Genomic DNA, 22,388 nt, shown 5'->3' on the forward strand with positions numbered 1-22,388 from the left:
CAGGAACATGGATTCTCAGAAGCATCCTCACCGTGAGCTAAGGCTGTGGGAGATAAGCTTGGATGTGCTGTATTACTTCCCAGGGCCATTCCCCAGAGAAGCCATTCTGAAAAAGTGGTCCCCGCTCCACAGAGTGAGGTACCCCTGCAACCCCCAGGCAAAGTGGGGGACCCACCTGGTCATTTGCTGGATGCACTGAGCTCGGTAGTTCTCATAATGGACATCACAAGTGACATCCTTCAGGTCGTGCATGTGTGTCCGGATCAGCATGTTCCGCAGCTTCACAAAGTCGCAGTGCGCCTGATTTTCCACTACAAAGCAAAACCGGGAGAGCACCTGGATGTCACACCTCATCAGCCCCATCCAGGGAGTCCCTTCTCACTTCTCTGCACCAAGACCTGCAATAAAACTCCCCCAAGGGCCCCTTCCCCATCCATTCCCACTCTCTCCCTCCCAGTGCTGGGGACTCCCTCCCTGAGCCCAGCACAGGCCTTGATGGAGCTCTGCGCTTCTCGACCCTGAGGCCAGGCTGCCGAGGTCACTGTGTTCCCAGGACTTTTTCTGGGTAAGAGGGTTAATTAACCACATATAGCAGAGCCCTGAGAGCATGCTGCTCCCAGGTACAGCGAATGTCATTATTATAACCCAGTGAAAGCAGCAGCTGCTGGAGACTGGAAACTGGCCATTTCCTCAGACCTTAGGATTGATTGAAAGGCCACTGTAAGCAGGATGGTTTCCACCAGGGATCTTGAATCAGCCCCTGAGGTGCAGAGCCATTAGCAGGCAATAGACTAGAGAGCTGAAAAAGCTGCTGTTACCATGGGGAGCCAGGCCCCAGGCAGCCCTGTGGGAGTCTGGGGGGAAACGTGCTTGGTAGCTGTGCACTTGCCATGGTAATCTCCATTTCTCTCTCTGCAGGGCTGGTGGAAGCTGGCTGTGTGAAGCCCAGGGTTTCACAAAGCTGATCTCGCTGCCAACTACCAACACTCTGACAGGTACAGCCCACTCAGAAGACAGCAAGAGAGAAGAGCCAGCAGCTGGGCAGCCCAAGCAGCTGACACCAACCCACAAGTGCACACAGAGGATTTGGGGATTGAAAGCTGCAATATCTAAAGCAATATGCCAGCACGGGGGAGTCAGCAACAGCAGCAAAAGCCATTCTGGGGTTTTTCTACCTATGAAATTTCTCCCTTGAGAAGGGGAGAAAATTAGGGACAAACACACTGCGTGGCAGCACAGCCTCCTGCCCTCCCACTCTAGGTCTCGCTGCGGCTTGAAGGAACCTTCGCAGACAGCTCCATCCCCACAGCAGTGGCACCACATTCGGGCTCCTCCCTGGACGTGTGTTGCACAATGCACCATGGTTTCAGGGGCAGGGTGACTGCTCTACATGCAGCAACAGAGCAGGCAGCTCTCAGCACCTCTCTGTACCCTACCTTGTCCCCTGCCACGTGCCAAAGGTCGCACAGTTAGTCAACAGTTGGTCAAGGCTGCGCAGAGGTGAACTCCCCACTGCAGTCCCTACTGTACGTGCCCACCTCTGTCCTTGCCTGTCCCTCCCTGCCCTGTGCTCAGTGCCAGGACCAGAGGCACTGTGCTTACCTTCCACAATGCCCCACGGGTACAGCCGTCCACGGACTCGCTGGCCTTTTGCCTCCACCACTGTGTTACTGCCGATGACAGCAAAGGGAGCACTCTCCTGGAACGAGAGGCATCGCTGAGCCTGTGGCTGCCCACACATCCCTCCTCCGAGGGCCGAGCTCAGGCAGAGCAGAACAGGAGGATGAAGACACTGATAGGAAAGGCACGGGGATATCCGCACATCCCACAGCATGAGACAGCACAACACGATTATAGAGAAAAGCCTCAGGCACTAGGATCTGAAGGCAGCTTGATTCCCAGCCTGACATTCTCAGCTGTCATGAGGAACACTGTCTCTGCAGGTGCCTGCATCTCTTTTTTGTGGGGAAACACTACAAGGAAGTCAGAGCAGAGAGGCTGGGACATCAAACAAGTGGGACAATGGAGGTCAAGAGCTCATCCAGACAAGGAAGTACAGGCTGTGCTCCTCTCTGCTCAGAGCCCATGGCCTTTATCTGGCAGGAGAAACAAGGCCATACTCCATGCACACACTCAGCTTAGGAAAGGGTCAGGCCTGGGCTGCTGGGGCCTCCAGCCGGGTCTGGGTGATCCTGCTGTCTCCCCCACACAACTGATGTATCAGAGTAGGGATGAGGCCTCCTCACCCACAAACTGTTCTTAGTTGCTGATGGCTTCGCTCAGAAATAGGTGCTTACAAGTGTCATACAACCCAGCCTCCACCTTATACAGGCTGGGGTAGACCAAGGAAAGACTGACATTGCCTGGTAGGACACCTGAAGTCCCGTGTCTTTATGCTGCACTTCATGGCACCAGCAAGGACATCAGCCCTCTTCTCCAGGCCACCTACCACGTGAGCCAATATAGGTTGCCTCCTGCGTATCAGCAGCACAGCACAGGACTTTGGCACACACAGGGCAGCTCTGGCTCCTTCCAGAGCAACCAGTGTACCCAAGAGCCAGACTCTGCAGTCCCTGGATGAACTGATTCCTTACCTTCAGCTCTCTATCTTGCTGCTTGAACTCCTCATCTTCATCAGAGTCACACTCAGGAAACTGATATACTTTAATGCCAAATTTGTCAATCTCTTCCCGGATCTGCGTCCATGCAAGACAAGAACAAAAAAAATGCAGCACTGAACAACACAGAAATGCTGAGTCTATTCCCTGTTTGTACTGCCATGTTTCCTGTAGAGCTGGCTTCTATGCAGACACCACATCCCTTCTCACAGGTATCACATAGCACTGCTGCAATTAGATCTGCAGGTACTACATGTATATATATATATATGTATATATATATACACGCACGCATACACTATAAATATATATGTACACACACACTTTTTTTTTTGCAGGTATACTGCTTTTCTCCTTCCTCAGCATATCCCTGCCACCATTCCAGGTATGCCCCTGTAGAGAAACACCATCTCACCCTCTCTTTTAGTTTCCGGATCTCAGAGGGGATCAGGCAGTCAGCTTTGGCAATGAGCGGCACGATGTTGACCTTCTCATGCAGAGCCTTCATGAACTCGACATCCACAGGCCTCAGCCTGCAGCAGGGATGAGGAGGGATGTGGTTAGCAAGGACACAACGGGCAGCTCCCCCTCCAGCCTCTCCCACTTCACCCATCAGCCCCAGCAAGAAGGGAGAAGGACAGCACTGTCACAAGAGTCTGGGGCAGCCCTCAGCTAGGGCTGCATCTTCAGGAAAGACGTCTCAGATTTTAGATGCTGAAACACGTCATGCAGACACAGGCTGAGCATTCACCTTACAGAACAAATATTGCCCAGGCCACAGCCACAGACCTCCTCCTGGCTGCCCCGTGCTGCAGGGAGCCAGCACGGCTGCTCCAGGCTAGGCTGGGACACAAGCCAGCAAGGTCTGGCAGGGACTGAAGGCAGCTTAAAACTCCCTTTCCTACCCATCAGTCAGGCTTAGGTAGATAGGAAGATACACGTCTGCGTGGCACTGCTTCTCCTGATTTCTCTCTCAGGCCTGTGGCCTGTTTTTGATCAGCTCTGCCTGATCACGGGCAGCCTGTCATGTCAGCGAGGAGGGAGGCTGTGTAGGACTCAACAAGGGGAGCAGCTGGATGGCTCTTCACCTGTGTCAACAGCCTGGACACTGGACACAACACACTACGAGGCAATCCTGGGGCACAAGGGTCTTCCCCCCAGCCTGAGTCATACCCCATCCCAGAGCGGGGTGTCTCACCCGTGCCCAAAGGGCGAGATGAAGTAGAGGCAGCAATGCACTCGGTTGTCCTGGATGTTCTTCCTGTTCAGGCCGCTCTCATCACGGAAATACTGTTCAAACTGCTGGTCGATGTAGTCAGTGATGGGCTTCCAGCTGGGAACGAGAACTCAATCAAAACCAAAGCATGTGTGTAACAGGACACTGTCTCCAGGGACTATGATGCAGCAGCATCCCGTCCCCACTGCCAAACCCCTTCCTGTGAAGCAGCCACAGAAAACAGATGTGGCCAAGGACTAAGAGGAAGGCAGCACTGGCCTGCTCACCACTCAGTGTTGTTAACAGCATCTCCAAAGCCTGGTGTGTCCACTATGGTCAGCTTCAGCTTGACGCCCTTCTCCTCAATGTCCACTGTATGCTTGACAATCTCCACTGTCTGGTTGATTCTCTCTTTGAACAGGAATACATGAGTTAAGGCCAGCCATTGATGGTGGGGATCCCAACTCACACCCATGATGAGATGCTCCCCGCTTATCACTCAGCACAGGGAGTAACATAGGTTTCAAAAAACCTTGACCATCCTCTGAGAAGCGTCAGGGGTGGTGAGGGAGACCAGCAGCAGGCGGACAGACCTCTGAGAAGGCACACAAACTTTCAAACTGCTTGTAGCCTAGCTGTTCTGAACATGTCCAGTCACTTGGGAAAGGGAATCCCTACCACACACTAGCACCCAAGAACAAAAGACAAATCTCAACTTCTCAACCCAAAGGGTTAGTGCTGCTCTACAGCCTCACCTCCCCTTCATAGGGCAGAAGAACCCTACAGCCAAACCCTTCTTGCTTGGATCCTAGTGTCCCTGCAGCCAGTAAACGAGAGCAGAGCAACAAAAACCAGGGCTGGGATCCAGCCAGGCTGTAGTTGCTGCTGAATCAAGGAGCCAAAGGACTGGTCCTTAGGACGGTACAGACTTGGGGATACAAGAACCCATTTGACCCCCTTTACCCCAACTTACCCTCTGCATTGAGGAGCTTTCTGTCTTTGTAGAGATCCGTCAGGAACAGGCTGTTCACAAGCGTGGATTTGCCCAGACCCGACTCTCCTAATTGACAGAGTGCAAAGGGGAGGAGGGAAAAGCAAACAACATGACCCACTAATTGACTTACAAATGAAACTCTGAACAAGGCTTTGAATCCTGAGCCAGAGGAAGTGAGAGATATGAGCTGTCTGGAGCTGTTTATGGGCATTACGTTTTTCCAGCAGTGGGAGGCCTTTTGCTGCAAGAAATCTCAATCCTTGTATAAAATCATCCTCCCTTCCCTTCCTCTCGCTCATTTCCTGGCTGGTCCTGCCTTCACCACCCACCCAACCGCTCTGATGGAGAAGCTCAGTGCTCACTTGAGAGGGCTACAAGTGGTCAGGGTGGTCCCCCTCCACACACCCACCGTGCGGCCCAGCCTCCTCCATCCACAGCAGCCTCACCTGCAACCATCAGGGTGAAGTCGAAACCTTTCTTCACAGATTTCCGGTGGACCTGGTTCGGCAGAGTGGCAAAGCCCACGTACTGCTTCTCATGGTCCTGCAGGGCAGAGGCAGGCAGGAGAAGGTCAGGGTGTGCCACCACTCCTGCTTGAGCATCACAAAGCAACAGGGGATAGGATTCAAAGGATTCAAAAAGCCCTGAGGCAGAGCCAAGGGGTGGAGGAAGGACGGGTCCCTGCCCCAGCAGCAGTGTGGGACTCAGGGACTAGGCTCAGGGACTCCTGCCCTTCCTGCAAGTGCCTGGTGGCACCGAGAGCCACCTCCGCACAACCACTGCCAGGATTAGCTGCTCTCACCCGCACACGGGACCAGGCACAGCCTGCCACCCCACCACAGAGCAGATCTGGGGCTGCTGCTGACAAATGTATCTCATAACTCTTTGCTGCTTCTGCACAGTCACCGCTCCCCGGGTCTTTCAGAGCCATTCTTGCACCTCTCCCAGCAGAGGCGTGCAGCACGCAGCGGAGGGTTCTGTGTAATTAGCAAGAGGGGCTCGAGGTGTCCTGAGCCATGGCCAGATGAAGGCACGGTGGCTTGGCTTCTGCGTGACCTGGGAGGGGATTATTTCTTGCTGTGTCACAGCCACTCCTGGCTGAGTAAGAGGAAATCCTGCATAATCTCTGGTGTTATTTCTGAAGAGACGAAAGTTCAAGGAGCATGGCATGGGGGAAGATGCGCAGTATCTCTGCCTAGATAAGGTGCTTTTGGTGACAGTATTACACACGGTATTACTGGAGGATTACTTACTGCCCTACCAACACCCAGACCCCGCTTCCTGTCACTCAGCACTCTCTCACCACAAAAAAGCCGCAGCCACCCCGAGGCCCGCTGTGGGCCCCGTACAAGTGCACCACACGCACGCAGAGAGCAGCACGTCCAGCGGCACTTCCCAAGCACACAGCACGCATCCTGCAGCCACCAAAAAACACCCAGCCTGCGCCGCGTCCCGGGGTGCACCCCAAAGGTGAACACGGCTCGTCTACGGGGTCCACAGACCTGCTCCAGCTACTCCCCACGCTGGGCTCAGCACGCAGTCCTCCACTCACAGCCCGGGTGGCTGCAGGTACCTGCGGGCTGCATGGCTCCAGCCAGCCAGCTCCACCTGAGCACCCCTGGGCTTTCGCAGCCCGCTCCCCCCGCAGCAGCGTGTTCCCCTCCCCAGGGCCCATCGAAGCTGAAGGGTGGACAGAGACCCTGGCAAACACCTCCCTTCTTACAGGCTTTCCAAGCTAGACCCAAACACCTGAGCTAAAGACATCACAGACTCTGCATTTCAACATCACTTAGAATAAGTACACCCCTGGGATTCACACCGCAGGCAAATCTACGGAGCCAGGAGTTCCTCCGAACCAGCCCTGGCTCCCAACTGGTCACACACCATCAAGCCGGCCTCCCTGCGGCTCTCTGGCACTGGTTCTCCAGGCACGGTGGGGAAGGTCTCTGTTCCCAAGGTTAACTGGCTCCATTCCTGGGCACGCACTCACACAAGTCACTGCCCTGTGTGTCGAGCTTACGGCAGTGCTGGCTCTCACCTCTCATGGTGCACTCAGGCCAACGGACACTGTCACTGCCTTCTAGAAATTCACCTTTGGTTTGGGTCTCAGAATTGGTTTCTTTTGCCCTGACAGAGGGACTGTGGGTTCTGGTCTTCACCTCACCTCCATGTTAATGTGGCAATGCTGCTTTACCACCCCACAGTTCAGAAAGGCAAGAAGGAACAGCACAAATAAATTAGAGAATTACAGAGTGTCCAAAGCACTCTCCTGACAGCTCTAAGGGCTGAGTTAAAAAGCACTGGCATCCCACAGCAGCAGTACAGCGAGCAGTGAGGCCCCAGGATGAAAAGTGACGGCAGCCACTTACAGGAAAGCAATGTCTGCCTGGAGACACTGCACGGCCACCCAAAAGGCTCTGCAAAGGGAAGACACAAGGTGTGCAAGGCACGGAGAGAAATGTGTTCACCGCAAGATCAAGACAAGAAGATAAAACGGCCCCCTTCCATCCTTTCTGGCTGCTCTGGTTCCTGGTGAAACACAATCACAAATACAACCAAGGCGCACAAGTAACAGCCCATGCCTCACAGCGCATGGAGCAGCGAGCAGCACAGATATGCAGCGTCCTGCCCTTTGTGCTTCTCGTGCAGCCAAGCTTTGCTTCAAGAGCATGAAAGAGACCTGCACCAACCTTTATCAGACTTTGGAAAGGCAACGATTACCTGCTCTCTGCAGTGACTTTACATGCCAAACAGCAATAGGCAGACACAATAAAACCGTGGCTGAGGCTTGGGGTGTGTTTCTGTTTCTTTGCTTTTTAAGCTAGATGACTAAAGGCTGACAATGGAGATACTGGGAAGCTGAGCTCTGGTGCAACCCTGCTTACTTCAGCCAAGTGCAACTGGCTGAACCTGATCTCTTGTTTCTGTTCAGCCCAACCAAGAAAATGGGGATTTATTGTAGCTCCAGTTACTTCCCCATAGCTCAGTGGAGTCAGGACAGTTCGCGAGAAGTGAGCAAATCCCAGCTGGTGCAGGATGCTGCCCTTTTCCCATGGCTCATGCGGTCATTTCCCTTGGAATAAGACAGAGCAGTGCTGAGCACAAGGTCAAGGGAAGGGCTTCCCTCTCACAGGGGAAGGCAGCCAGAGGTGTGAGGGGAAGATCCCTGTCCCTCGCCATGCCCCCCTCCAATCAGCCACAGACACACTGTGGAGGCCCGGTGGCAGCCAGCGTGTCTGTGAAGGGGAAGGCCAGAGATGCAGGGCCAACAGAGGGGTGATCGCCTCCTTTAACAGCCATCCTCTTGGGAACAACAGCTCGGCCCCTGCACTGCGGTCAGCCTGTCCCATGGTTCTTCCCCGGCTTTGAGGCACCCAGCGTGTGCTCCCACCCTGGCCGTGTCGGGCACCTGTGACAGGCACACTCACCTGGGTTACAGCCACCTTCACTAGCGTGCCAAGATCAACGTGGTGTGTAAGGAGCCCAGGTACCCTCCTGAGCCCGGTGCCTGCCTTCCTCAAGGCTCTGCGCCACTCACCACCTTCGTTAGTGCACAGCATGGCTGCTAGCTGCAGAGCAACTGTGCTCAGGATGCAGAGCCCTGAAGGGGGCAAAGGGTGATGGGAGGGCTGGTGGAAGAAGGCAGGTGGCTTTCTGCGTAGTGAAAAGCTGAAATCCATTAATCAGATGGCAGACTTTGACTGAGGGGCCTCCTAGAGGCATCACAGCGCCCTCCTCATGCTCCTGACCCCCGTGAGCAGCTCCCATCAGGCTGACAGGGGCCAGGACAGCTGGGCACGGAGCTGTGCTTCCCTCGCCAGCCCCAGCTGTCAGGAAGCAGCCCCGCCAGCAGTGCTCTGCTCCACGGAGCCCCTCTCCCCAGCACCCCCTCCTCATGCTGCCTTTGTTCCCGTGCCTGGGAACGTGTCCCGCACACCGCAGCAGAGGCCACCAAAAACGTGGCTGACCTCTGGGGCCCTGTTACAAACCAAAGCTTCCCAAGCCAAGCAAAACACATCTGTGCCCTCCCTCAGCACACGCACTACGGTTTGCTGAACATCACAGTGACACGCCGTGTCCTCACATCCTCCACCACCCCGCTGAGGCGCTGAGGCTCCCTGGCACACAGTGAGGTCAAGCCAAGGAACAAAGCACCGGTGGGTTCAGGTCCTGTTCCTATCTGGTCTACGAATCCCCATGACCGAGGTGTTTTGGGGGCTGCCTGCACTACCACGGAGAAAGGCAGGAAGGAAGCAAGGACTCCATCGCCCCTCATTCTTTCCTCATCTCCCTTGTGGATGTGCTGCTCAAAGCGATCCAGATCTCATGTGACTTTGCCACTTATCCTGGGGATAAATGAGGCTTGCAGAGTGCATTCAAAAGTGCTAAAATTAAACACCATAGGATTACAGAAAATCTGAAGAATGGCCCCTACCCTATCTCTGGAGCAAACCCCAGAAATGGTAAAGCTTGTGATGGGGTCCTGATGAACCTGCCCCCACCAATGCCCCAAATATTCTATTCAGACCCTTCCTCTGAACACTACAGAGCATGATGCCACTGTGCTGCCAGCCACAGCACTTTGGGGGGCTGCAGTTCCCCGCCTCGGGGCCCTGTGCCCGTTACAGCACAAGCTGCCCAGCTCTCTCCCGGCCGCCCTTCCTCCAGCCGTTCCCCTCCGGCCAGGCACGGCCGCCACATCCGCATCTGCACAAACCAGCAGGGCCCATTCCCAGAGGAGGGGCAGACCTTTGCATCCTTTCATTATCGGAAAGCTGCATAAATTAATGACACAAACAGCCCCCAGGGGATCCCCCATGTACATCTGCCTCCTCAGGCCCGGGGCTGAGTACGGAGCATTAGCCAAACCACCCGCCCACCAGCGTTCGGTGCGGCAGAAAGAAAACTGGCTAGCAAAGCACGGCTTTAACATAACGCAAACCAGGCTGCTTTGGGGCACACGCACAGCGCTAGCTCGTGCCCCGAGCCCCCCCAAGCGCACACATGCCATTCAGAGCAGGGAATCGCCGTGTGAGATAACCGCCCAGAAATATGGCACGCATCTCCCAGCTGTCCAGCCTGCTCCTCCGCCCTGCACCCGTGGGGCTGCTCCCCTCCCGGAGTTGCCCGCAGGGTCCTTCTGTCCCCTGCCATCTCCCCCTTACCGGCTTCCTTCTGCTCCTCTGCTCCTCAGAGGTCTCATCTTGTGCCGCACACGTCTGCTCGGGCACCATCCTCCCCCCGCCTGTCCCCGCTGCTCCCTGGCTCGCAGGGCGCTATAAATACATCCCCATACCTTCAGCTTGGCTGGGTGGCTTCGCTGTGCCTGCGTCCGGGGGGAAAGCAGCCTCTCCACTAACCGCTCCTGAATAATGATCGAATCCATAACCGCGGCCGGCAGGACGGACAGCCACCGCAGGCCAAGAAAAAAAAAACCCAACCCATGTGTTCCCTCCCAGCCTTCGCTAAATCCATGCGGCAGCCCCCCCGCCCACGCATGCACACACACGCAGGGCTGGCTCGGCTCGCCTCGGCGGCCCGCGAGGCGAGGAGCAGAGGCGAGCGGAGGAGAGGAGAGGAGAGAAGAGGCAAGCGGGCTCCCACGGCAGCTGCCCGGGATTTCCTGCCTCTGCCTGTGCTGCGGGAGGAGCCTGCCAGCGAGGACAGGACAAAAGCCACCACGGCTGCAGGCCAGAGCCAATGCCTCTCGCTCTGCCAGCCTCCCGCGGAGAGGTTTTGCACGTACCAGCTGCTGTCCCAGCTCCGAGTCTGACTCCTCGGGTCAGCCGGAGGGTTTCTTGGACGTCCTGGTACAGTCAAGACAAAGGTTTGCTGCAAGGAAACTGCTCTTGGCAAAAATGTGCCGCTTCTGGCTGTGTGTATGGAAGACTAAGGGGTCCAGAAAATTCCCAAAAATCTGACTCCAGACTTAACCCCCTGGCCCCAATCCTGGTGGACATGGGTCCCCCTCCACACAGTGCCAGTCCCTCTCTATCGTCCAGTCCAGGCACTATTGGAGCTTCACCTCTGAATCCACGTGTAACAGGCAGCTGGTCTGTTCTGCACCTTATAGCAACTGTTCCAGCTTTGGAGAAAATTCAAAAAAAAAAAAGAATTATCTGTGCATTATCTGGCAAGTAGCCAGCCTAGTGACAGCTTAGCATTCACAGAAAAATCATTTAAGCTTCAAGTTTAGGATTTGAACCCACATATAGGTCCTGCACTTCAGCTCTTCTATGCAGCCATAGAAACTGAACATGAATTTATTTGAAACAAACACTTTTAATCTCATATAATCACATGATCCCAGAATCTGGGGGTTAATATTGTGGCACTTATAATAGAGCCACACGAGAGGGCAACACTGGTGGTGCTGGAGGAACCTGCAACTTGACACACGGGTTCCTGAGCAGCTTTCTGCCCACAAACAGGGCAGGATGCTGGCTCCCCGCTACACTCCTGCCTCTCTCCCAGCCCCAGCTCCTGCTGCTTTTCTGGGAGCCGCAGGTTTCCAGCAGCAACTGTAGAGAGCACAGGATCAGTGGGGCTGCCCTGCTCAGCCTCATGCTGCAACCCAGGGCCCCAGCTGCACACCCCACGCGGCTGATAGGAGGTTCTGCCGCAAGGTACAGAGATACCAGGAGATCTCCAGTGGCCTGGAGTCTGGGAGCAGCTGCAAGAGTAGAAAGGTCTTAGAAGCTGGGCTTCTGCACACACCGTACTGGGGGGAGACTGGACACAGAAAAAGAACGATGTTTTACCTACACTACCATCCTGCAAGCTGAGGAAAGGTGAGGAGTTGCAGGCACGAGGTTCTAGAGGCTGAGAAACATAAGAGGGAGAACTGGGAAACAATCCCAGAGAGGAAAACTCCCTCCCTATGGCAGCTGTGATATCACATGCACCAAGCCCTTTTCCAAACGACCTTGCCCTACCGGTAGCATCCTTAAGTTCTGCTCACTGGGGTTTGTTCCCAGGCATTTCTGAGTGTAGTGGCCAAGCAGGTCTGGACTGAGATCCAGGTGTGGCAAGAGTTGCCGCTTCTCGGAACAAGGCATTTTGCCTTGCCCCCTTATGGCAGCTCTTCCACTACCCTGAGGTTGTGTCCATTTTCAGGGGGTAGGTAACACTTACAATGTCCTCCCAGCTCAACAGTAGGTCAAGCCACACTCATGACACTTTTTTTCCCTCTCCAAGATTCACAATAGATTCACAATTCACAGGGAAGATTCCTGCTTCCCTGACTGGAGGACTCCACCACCACAGTCTGCAGCTTGTATATGACTGAGGAGCACTGAAGGTGTCACTCTGTCTGTACCAGGCAGCGAGAGCAATGGCTTGGAGGTACACAGGAAACAAATCTGAACTTACTTGCAATAACACAGAGGTTCCACCAGTCCTCCCACCCCATAAACCACAATAGCTGCAACCAAACCCTCTCCAACCTCCACGAATTCTCATGGCTTGAAAAACCCTTGTCTGAAGACCGCAGGCCACACGGCCACCAACCACAAGCATCTGCCTGGGCACAGGGAGGCACGCTGTGTCCTCACCATCCCACTGCACCCAAAGGGAGCATTCTTCTGAGCTGGGATCACGGATGAAATCAACAATGATTTGGTTGCGACAAAACCACAGTGTTGTTCATGGCCCCAGGAACCGTGCTGATGGTGCAGCCAGGAACAAGGAGCTTCTGTCTCCTGAGCGCCTTGAGCTCTCACATCACACACGGCTCTCGGGACTGGCAGCCAGGGAGGAATTCCAGCCAGGAGGCCACGCCTGGGAATGGAGAGAGCAGATCGGAAAAGAAGCCCAGAAGGGAAGGACTTTGCTACAGAGAGCACTGCATGGCCAGCGCTACAGCTTTCAAAGCACTGAAGGAGGGCTGATGGCTCCCAGACTCGGCCTCCTCTGCCCCTCCTGGAGATGCTCATCTTGGCTCCTCTTCCACCCAGAGTCACCAAAGCAGAAGCGATGAGCCAAGGACAGGCTTGTGCCACACAGACGTGCTGCAGGGCACACCCAGTCATTGACTCAGGTTGGTCCATGTGCAAACCTCCAAAGATGGCCAGGCCAAACCTTATTTTGTCTTTGCCCTTTCTCATTTCCCCCCTCCCTTTTCACACAGGCCCTGGAAGTGCCCAGTAGAAGCTCTGACCTGCTCCTCCAACAAGAAGCCTGATGTACAACACCCTTGAGAGAGAAAAACAGCACAGAGGACATCTCACACGCTGTGAGCAGTGGAGCTCAGCAGGGAAACGCACATCTTCACCCTTTCAAAATATAAAGCGAAACCAAAGTGTCTTCTGCCACCAGCAGCAAGGGAAACGCAGCTGCAGGGTGTACCAAGCCGGCCCCACCTCACAGACCAGCCCTTCTTTGTCACACTGCAACAGCAAAATAGACAAGAAGTCACCAACCAGTGCCATCAGGCACAGCCTGACCTCTCGGAGTTGCTGCTGCGTTGAGCACGTGCCTGCAGCAAGGGGGCCAGGGCAGAGCCAAGGCATGTGCCCAGCTTTCTGCAAGGTTTCTCCTTTGGCTCGGGGCGGCTGCTGCCTGGGAGCTGCCCTGGGCAGGGGACGCAGCGTGTGGGAAGAGCTGTGGCTGCACACCAGCGGTGAGGGAGCGATGTCCTACTTTTCCCTTTGTTAAAGGAGATTTCTAGCCTGCAGAGCTGAAGACAGTCTCTGAGAAGAGGAGAGAAAACACATTAATTCATGGTTTTAGGTATAAACTCTCAGAAGGCAGAATTTACCCCTGGACAGCTGGCTGGAGAATACAAAACCTCCCTGGGAGCAGCACATCAGCCCTGGGGGGGTGTGGCAAGCCCTCACACTGCACACCCACACCACACACCCGTACGAGGAGCAAGGAGCCACAGCTCAGCGGGGGCACTACCTGCAGGGAGACGCAGGGCACCCAGCACCCCAAAGCGGGGCTGGAAGCAGGATGCCCACTACAGACCAGGCAGCGCTCGGGGCCTGGCAGGGATGGGCAGAGCTCGGCTACAAGGAGCTCAGCGCTGCGAGTGTGACGAGCAAGGAGCAGCGACGACATGAGGATGGGTGAGGAGAGAACAGATCAGAAATGGAGGCGGGGAGAGGAAATTCTGTCCTTGGCTAAATATACACTGTCCTGGCTGGGCTCCAGGGACAGCAACCAGAGCCCCGCACACCTTCCCCCCAGCAGCCCCCAGCTCCCAACTCGGTTCCTGCCTTCTCCTCTCCCACTGCATGGAAAATCGGTGCTGACTGTGGACAGGTAAATCTCGTGGGTGTCACGAGGCTTACACTGCTGCTCCAACACCAGCAGAGCAGCACAGTTACCCTGAGGCTCCCGCTGACCTGACCCAAGAGAAAACACCTGGCTGATCTAAACTCTGAAGATGAATTAAACCTTGAACTTGTAAGCAAGGCTCTAAGTCAGTGGTCACAGGAAGTGTCAGAGCTTCATCCTTTGATGCTCTGGAAAAAGCAAGAAACCAGACGAGCAGAGCTCTGCTGAAACCCCAAAACACAGGACTATTCTCCTGCACATACAGGGCCGCGAGCACAATCAACACAGCAACCAAATCTCCTGTGTTTTCTTTTACCTACTCCACAGGTCAAGTTTTAATTTCCGCTGAAGGATCCCTGCTGTTTTTCCACATAATCCCTCCAGAAATCTATTAAATTGCATTTTAATGGTATTTGTGCTCCCTGCTCCCACCTGAAGCACCTCAGGCTTCCCAGGCGGCACTGTGTGACTCACCAGGTGCCTCCACTTCCAGCTCTGAAAAAGGACCAGGGACCATAAATTCCCTCCCACTTCTTTAAACTTGTGACTCCCTCTGGAGCAAGTTGACAGCTCTTGTCACACCCAGCTCCTCTGCTCTTCATTTAGGATAATCTGTAAAATGTAAGAGGTTGGACAGACACGGTCTCTGGCTGGAACTTTTCCATGAATGCTCCGTTGCCATCCTCTCAGGAGAAGCACAGGAAAAACCACTTGCAGGCAGAGCCTCCCTAGTGCGGTACCGACACGATCCACGCGAGGGAGAAGCCGGCCAGCAGAAAGGCAGCTCTGGTGGGGACTGGCTGCCCTCGGTGTTGCAGCCAGCAGGAACAGGGAGCTCCCGCATCAGCTGCCCCTGACCAGAGCCGGGCAGAAATCCATTTATGGAGCAGACTTGCAGCCCTTGTTGCCCTGCCTCATGTAGGGTCCCAGGCAGCAGCACCTTCAGCTGTGAGCGCATTCCAAACCGTAGCAAAGGACGGGGATTTCCAAAGCTGGGCTGTTCAGTCCGGAGGAGAAACCAGGCGGTGCAGGAAGGGCTGCAGCAGTCCCTCAGCACTACCCTGCTCCAGCCATGAATCGGGCTTACATGGATTCCCTCCCTCTCACCTCAAAGCCACAGCTGGGAAAAGCAGAGAGGCAGCACAGAGCCCTGCCAGCCCTGGAAAGCCAGGAACAAGAACGCCTGAGAGAAAAACAGGTACACATCGTCCCAGGGCACAGACATTGGCTGGGCTGGGAGCTCTCTGGAGAGAGAGGGTGGAAAATAACAGTGACTTATCCTCAGAAATGGAAGGGCACTGCTTCTCCAGCTCTCATATTGTCCATCCCAATGCCAAGAGCATCAGCAGCTTTGGAAGCTGTTGATGCACATTTATGTGCTTGAACAGGAAAAGGCTGGGGAGAGGACCCTACAGAAGGTCCACTTTCAACTTGTAGGCAGTGGTCCCAGTCCTGCGATCCTTACTCACAGAGTAGTCCCACTGAAATAGAGATGTCTGCTCACGTGATTAAGGGATGGAGGATCAGGCCTGCCTACCAAAGAGGCTGAATCCAAAACCAGAGAGGACGTCACAGCCCATGAGCATCATGAGACACTCCTGCCTGGTCCAGCAGGGCCAGCCCTTGGGCATCAGCAGGGAAGGCAGTCCAGGCTGGGGCAGCACGGCACGCCGAGCAGGAACCAGGCAGGGGACAAACGAGGCTGGAAAAGGGACCTAGGCAGGGATGCTCCTGGTTCATCCCCAGTACACCCATCTCAGGGATGCTTCCAGCTCTTCAAGAAGGTCTTGAACATGCTGTCTTCCCTGCAGGCTCCCAAAAAAGTATTGGGAGAACACAAGACAACTATCTTGGGCCAGTTCCCAACCCCTGTCTGGGTCTCCCAGCTACAATTAACATAACTTTAGGAGTAGCTGATGCCCACAAGAGAGGAGAATGAGCCCACTCTTAGCTCACCAGATCATTTTTAATTCCATTACATTAGTTAAGGGAAAAAAGGCAGTGCTTGAAAGTAACCTTCAATCGCGGAAGGCACCCAGCAAGAGGAATGCCAGCCCCAGCCTGTGAGAGCAACCACCCCCAAAAGCACTGCAGCCTTCAAGGGCAGACAGACTGCTGTGCGCCATGGAAAGGAGGAAGAGCACCTCCCCCTTCCCAGGGGGGCTCCTGTGGGTTTCCCCCTAGCCCCCAGACCCCCTGGCTCCAGCCTCCCACCCTCCCCCTGCTGTCCCGCGCAGCCACCCCGTGGTAACAAAGCACAGTTCTTGTGCACGCTCACTGACATGGCAGAGGGGCACAGGGACCTCCGCCTTCCTTCCCTCACCCTCAGGCTTGTACCACCAGCCCACCTGAGCCAGAGGAGCCTGCTGAGAGGCTGCCAGGCACTCACCCTCCTCCCTTTACACCTGCGCAGCTCTGCCCATGCTCCACCAGGACATGACACGGTCGTACCCAGCTGCAAAGCTCAGCCCTTGGAGCCTGGCACAGGGCACTGCCTCGGAGAAGGCAGTTACCTGGTCTCACCCGGCTCCCTGTAACGGGCACTTGGCCACCAGACATCCCCGATGGGACCCCCAGGACTCCCCACTTCCCAGCCCTGGCAGCCCACATCAGCCTGCCCCGGGCTGGGCCCTGCATCAGGACTAAGGTTTGTCTTTGCAGATGGATAATTAGATTCCCTTTCCATTTCCTTTTCCTCCTGATGGTTTCTCTGCCTGGCAATTTCCCCACAGCCCTGCATGATCCAGCAACATTAGTCAAAGGGAAATTCTGCTCCCTTCCTCCCCTGGATGTTTCTTTTGGTTCAATATAAACAACAGAGCAAACTGCGCAACAGTTGGAGTATTTCATTGCAGAAGCATTTGTCCTTTGCAGTCTGGCAAACGCGGCTTTCCCTCCCACACCTGCACCCTGCTCCTTCTCCCTGAGTGACACGGAAAATGACTGTGATTAAAATAAGTGTGATGGTGTTGGCAATTGGAAGCAATAAGCTAATCAGCAGGAATAAGCAATAAGCGACGCTGGGGTTGCAGCACACCTCGATTTATGAGCAGTGGCGCAAAACACTGCTTTAGGGCAGGGATTGAAAGGCACACCTGTTTGTCAGCAGTGCTGCGAGACGTTCTCGGGAAAGGATCATAGCACATGACAGCAGGAACAAAAAGCTGAAGAAGAGACGGAGGAACCATGAAACCTGGGTAAACCAGCACAGTGCTCTCTGCGCTCTCTCAAAGCATCCACAGAGATTCTGACTGAGCACACAGGACGCCTGTCCTGCCCTGCCACCAAGCAGCTCTCTGGGAGGCAGTGCTGGTCCCTGAAGCCCGGATGTTTGCTAAAGCATCCCCAGGACCCGCAGAGATGCACAGACACAACACCTCCACCCAACAGAGGACAACAGAGCTGTCCTGCTGGGATTTACAGCTTCCCTACTGATCCCCCGTCACCAGAGATGTACAGATTGAGGCGGGCAGTCGGCTGCATGAGAGAAGAAGAAAAGGCAAGGGCTGCAAAACAGCAATGGCTGTGCTAGGTCCACACTTCAAAGACAGTCAAATTGACAGCCCAAGGCTTCCTCAGCTCTGGCCAATGGACAAAGGCTGGGGAACCTACCGGGCTGCAGCTCGGGACGATGCCATCAGAATAATTAAAATAGGAACACGGAGATGCTGTCCAACACCTGCTGTTCCCTTCTTCCCCATCAACTTGCTCCAGCAGACACTAAGCTTGGATACACCTCTGCTGCACAAATCACTGCTCCTCTGCCCTGGAGCATGACTGGAGATTTACACGTTGTTAAACGTTGTGGAGATGGGAGAAAATTTCAAGTCACTGAAAATCTAAATCAAACTGTGCTGTCTGTCAAAGAGAATTTAAAGAAAGTTTCTTTCAGCCTTCAGAGTAGTAGTCAGGGACTGCTGAGCATTGCTTCTCCTTACCAGAGATGCTGACCACTATGGAAAATATGAGGAGTTAGCCTGAGTTTGCAGTGAGACAGAGCAGAAGGCCCTCTGCCTGAATCTTAGCAGAGATTGTGCTGGATACGAGAGAACTTCCCACGTCCTGCCATCACGCAGGTGATGCGAGGTCTGAAGCTCACAGTCGGGATGCCCATTTGGATGAGGTACCCAGCCTGACGGACACCAACAAGGTCTGGGTGGCTCTGCGGTACCCAGCTGAGCACCCTGCCCGAGCCTGCTAGGGGAAGCACCGCCGCAGGGAGGGCAGCTCAGCACCATGGCGGTGGGAACACCCCAGCGGGGAGCTGCGAGCCAGCGCGTCCCGTCAGCACGGGAGCCTCGCTCTGCCTCAGCCCAGCCCGACTTCATTCGGGGTTGTGCAGCCCTGAGAGATTCCTGCCGACCGCTGAGATGACGCCATCTGTTTCCACTTACGTGCGGGCTCGCAGGAGCAGCTGCAACGGACTCCAGAGAGCCATTGCTCTCCTGAGCGGACAGGGACTGAGCAGCCAGTCTGTCTGTCTGTCTGCCCAAAGCAACCTCATACATCCCTCTGTGCCAAGGCACACCTGGGACGCACGGCAGCCCTCCCAGTTCGGTTTTGCTCTCAAGCTCTGCCATACACCCACCCACAGGCCACCTCCCTGCAGGCACAGAGGACTTGCTCCCAGCAGCCAGCACAACTGCACGAACCTCTCACTGTCCTGCAGCAGAGGAGGGGCTGACCAAGCTGTTCCCGCATCTCCTGGTCTGCCCCCTACAAAGCCAAAAAGAATCTGATCTGCTGATGAACCAGGATCCCAAAGCTAATAGCTCTCTCCTTGTGTATCAGGGTCCTGCAGGACTCACACTGCGCAGAGCAATCTTTATCCACTCCTTTTTCACGTATTCGTTTTCCTGTATACTCGGGCCAACCGGGCATCCACCTACCCCAAAAAGGGGCAAGACCTGCCAGTGGTGGCTGCAGCAGTCCCAGCCAGCACAAGAGCACAGAGCAAACAGTGGTGATAAAAACAGCAGCGTGTGGCACAGGGATGTTTGGGCTGCTTCTGAAAACAGAATCAGTAGGAGGGAAGGGAGAAGAACTGTGTGCTGGGAAGGATTGGCCCTGTCTGGCAGCTGAGCTGCAGGAGGACTCTGCCTCCTCATTTTACCGTTTCCACCTGCTTCAGGAGGGAAAACCAGTTCTCTTGCTCAACACATCTCATGCTCTGAAACAGATTGCTTAATTCTTGGCAAATTGGGTTCAGCAACTACCCTTTTCCTGTGGTTACTGCTTCCTCTCTGAGCACACAGTGTTTTCTGGAGCCAGCAGAGACCTCGTGCTCCTCTCAGCCTGCCCGCCCAGGCCCTGTGATTCCCCTCAGCCATTCCTCCCTTTGGAAGAGCCGGTATCTGCAGCAATCACGGCAGAGCACTTACTGAGCTCTCCTTTCCTTCTCAACAAAATCTTCACAGTCTTGCTTAGAGCCAGCAGAACAGAGCTTTCCTGGAGAACAGCGCTCCTCGGTTGGGAAGGAGGGAACACCAGGCCACAGCACGAGCACCGCGGGCAGCAGCAGCGCGCTGTGATACCGCAGCAGTGACAACCGCAGGACAAAACCACCCAGAATCAAAGCCACAGAGCATCCAGCGCAGTTTCACGGAGGGGATCCTTCCCAACGTGATCTTGTCCTACTGCCTCAAGCCCATCGCCGGCTTCTCAGCCCACTTGTGGTGGTTTCGTGTACCAGCCGCTGACCACACTGTGCAGCTCTCTCTCAACGCCCTGCTGAGTGCCTCCTGTGGCCACAGCCATGCCGAGCTCTGCGCCAGCGTGGCACCGAAGCTGCATGCAGCAATGGGAGGGCAGCCAGGGGAGACGACCCCAGGGGAAGGCCTCAGGTCCATGTGCAACAGCCTGCAGGGCCCCACGCGTGGCACGGGGCAGCCCGGCTGCTGAACACCACGAGCTGAGAGGCCAGCAGTCCTGCCTCCTGCAGCTCCTCAGCCCAGCGGGCAGAGCCCCCCTCGACCTGCTGCTCAGACCACCCAGAGCGAAGGAAGAGCGCGGGGCCGTGCCACCAGGCTGCTGGTTAGCCCCGAGCCGGGGGAAGCTGGGCGCAGAGCCCTGCATTAGCACCGCAGCTCCAGAGCCGACAAACCTCCCGCTGCTGGCAGTGCCTGCTACAAAAGCTCCTTTGTTCCTGACACACGAGCCCAGCCCAGGCTGCCGCCCGGACACACCATCTTTATTGTGCCCTACTGACACGGGCAGCTGGCAGGGCTCGCGGCTCAATGGCTGCTCTCTGCATGCTGCTGGGGCTCGCTCACAGGAGGCGCAGATGGCAGGGGGGTGCCAAGGGCCTGAGCCCAGCCAGGCAGTGAGCACCAGCACGGCAGGCCCTCCATCACCGACAGCAGCACAAGCCTCCCTCGGGGCTCTGCTGACCCAAACCCCTTGTCACAGGCACGGCAGAGCTCCTCTGTCACCCAGCCGGCCACACTCACCTGCCACTGCACTGCCATGTCACGTGCAGAGCTGCGGGATGCTGAGCAGAGGGCACAACGGGGGTGTTTTAAAGCAAAACCCCTGCTTGTCCATGCACCTTCAGGTTGCTCCATCGTGCACAGACACGGAGACCAGTCTCAAGCAGGAAAGAGGTAAAAAGACTGTGAGCTGCCATCCTCACAGTGACACACAGCAGGATCTGCTTCCAGCCCCTGCTCCCACCCAGTGCAAGAGGGGCAGGAGAGGAGGAGGAAGTCTCTTGCTGGATCCCAAGAAGGGTTAAATTCTCTCTATTCAGCAATGGTGGGAGGGAATTTATCTCCAGGCAGGAGTCTTGATACCACCTGGGATGAAGCCAAGAGAAAAGCAAATTCCTCCACTGAACTTATCCCCCTCCAGTGCTGCCTACCCAGCCACAGGGAGTTTCCTCTGCAGCCACACAGCCACAGAGACACAAGACTGTTTTTGTTTTCCCAGCCACAGTCTGCCACAGCCCAGCATCTCTTCAGTTGAGTTTGAGCCAGAAGACAACTAGGTTTAAGGGGAAGCGGCTGGACTCCCCCGCATGACCTGCGAGACGGCGCTCAGAGGCTGCTGTTCCTGGAGCACACAGTCACTTGCTGCAGTCCAGAGCTGCGCTTGGCAGAGCAGCCCCAGCAGCCAGGGTGGAGCTGGCCTCACTGGACACTAGCACGGTCCAAGGACTTTAGGCTCCAAGTGTGCAAGAGAAAATCCTGTCCGTCTCAGAGGAGCAGACGTCAGGGCACGAGGAAGAAGGGTCCTTTACCGTGTCAGGAAGGAGAATCCTCCGGTAGTCTCTGCAAGCAGTGGCTGCCTGGGACCTGGTGGTGACCGCTCAGCTGGCTGCCCCCACCCTGTGCTCTGTAGGACAGGGCCTAGCTCTTCATCAGGAACTGCTCTGATACATGGTATTTCTAGCTGGGCCTCTTGTCCAACTGTCTTTGGACTCTGTGTTGTCTTCTTTTCCTTCCAGAAAGATAAAACACTCCACAGCCGTCCCCACCTCTCAGCACACTCGCACCCCGTGCCACAGCCCAGCGTGCAGCTACACCCCTTCCCCAAGCAGCAGGGCAGCTCAGACAGTGCCAAGCAGCCCTAAATCCTGGCAAATGGGGTGAGATGCCAGCACCTCACAGGGAGAGGAGGGGTTGGGGGCTGGCATGCTGTGGGATGTAAGATCCTACCTCCTACATGGCAAGAGCCCTCCGCTGAGCGGGAAGCACCGGGCTCTCCCCAGACACCCAGTCTCTCATCTGCAATGTTCAAAGAGCGATGTGAGCTGTGGTCGTAGCTCCAAACACCGCTCCACCTCAGAGCTGGAGACGGATGAGGTCACCTCCAGTCTGAAATCACTTCCTTTCTCAAGCTGCTCAAAAGACTGTGCCACAGAATAAAAAGTGTGGGATGGGCGGAGAGGGAAACCCAAGTCAACAGAGCATGTTCTCCATTAAGAGCTCAACACTTCATTAATCTCTGCCTCCCAGTCAGCTGCCATCCGAACCCACCACCTCCCCTCCCTCCTTCCCCTGCAAGAAGGAACCTGGCAGGGGCTGCTCTGAGTTAACAGCAGGGCATGGCACAAGCTGCATGGGTCTATGCCTGACCCCCAGCTCCCCAGATTCCACCCAGGCAGAGCGTTGAGGATTAATCACAGCCTAGAGCTGCCACAAAGTTCAGCCACACTGCTCCACCTTGTGCCCAGCTCCAACTGCTGACCCTCAAGCGCCTGCCCTGCAGCAGCCCAACTCTTTGCCCCCATGCACGTGGTTTGAAGTGACCCGTACTGGTAACTAATCCATCCGCACCGAAC

At 55.6% G+C, this 22,388-nt stretch overlaps 1 protein-coding gene across 9 annotated transcripts in view; it reads right to left on the reverse strand.

Annotated features, from left to right (window-relative positions):
• SEPTIN5 (septin 5) overlaps positions 1-22,388 on the reverse strand; it is a 43,955-nt gene that overhangs the window by 5,793 nt on the left and 15,774 nt on the right. For 4 of the 9 annotated variants that reach the window (XM_080559792.1, XM_080559791.1, XM_080559797.1 and 1 more), the window contains 8 exons: positions 5,275-5,371; positions 4,808-4,894; positions 4,122-4,245; positions 3,817-3,951; positions 3,034-3,151; positions 2,595-2,696; positions 1,603-1,699; positions 176-311 (listed from right to left, as the gene is read on the reverse strand). In XM_080559792.1, coding sequence (XP_080415918.1) covers positions 176-311; positions 1,603-1,699; positions 2,595-2,696; positions 3,034-3,151; positions 3,817-3,951; positions 4,122-4,245; positions 4,808-4,894; positions 5,275-5,371 — 896 coding nt within the window. Of the gene's footprint in view, positions 1-175; positions 312-1,602; positions 1,700-2,594; positions 2,697-3,033; positions 3,152-3,816; positions 3,952-4,121; positions 4,246-4,807; positions 4,895-5,274; positions 5,372-7,197; positions 7,240-9,993; positions 10,466-20,556; positions 20,686-21,762; positions 21,906-22,388 lie in introns of those variants that run through there. The other 5 variants (XM_080559798.1, XM_080559794.1, XM_080559795.1 and 2 more) reach the window with 5 other exon arrangements.

This window comes from Anser brachyrhynchus (assembly GCF_964034855.1).
Source record: "Anser brachyrhynchus genome assembly, chromosome: 17".
NCBI lineage: Eukaryota > Metazoa > Chordata > Aves > Anseriformes > Anatidae > Anser > Anser brachyrhynchus.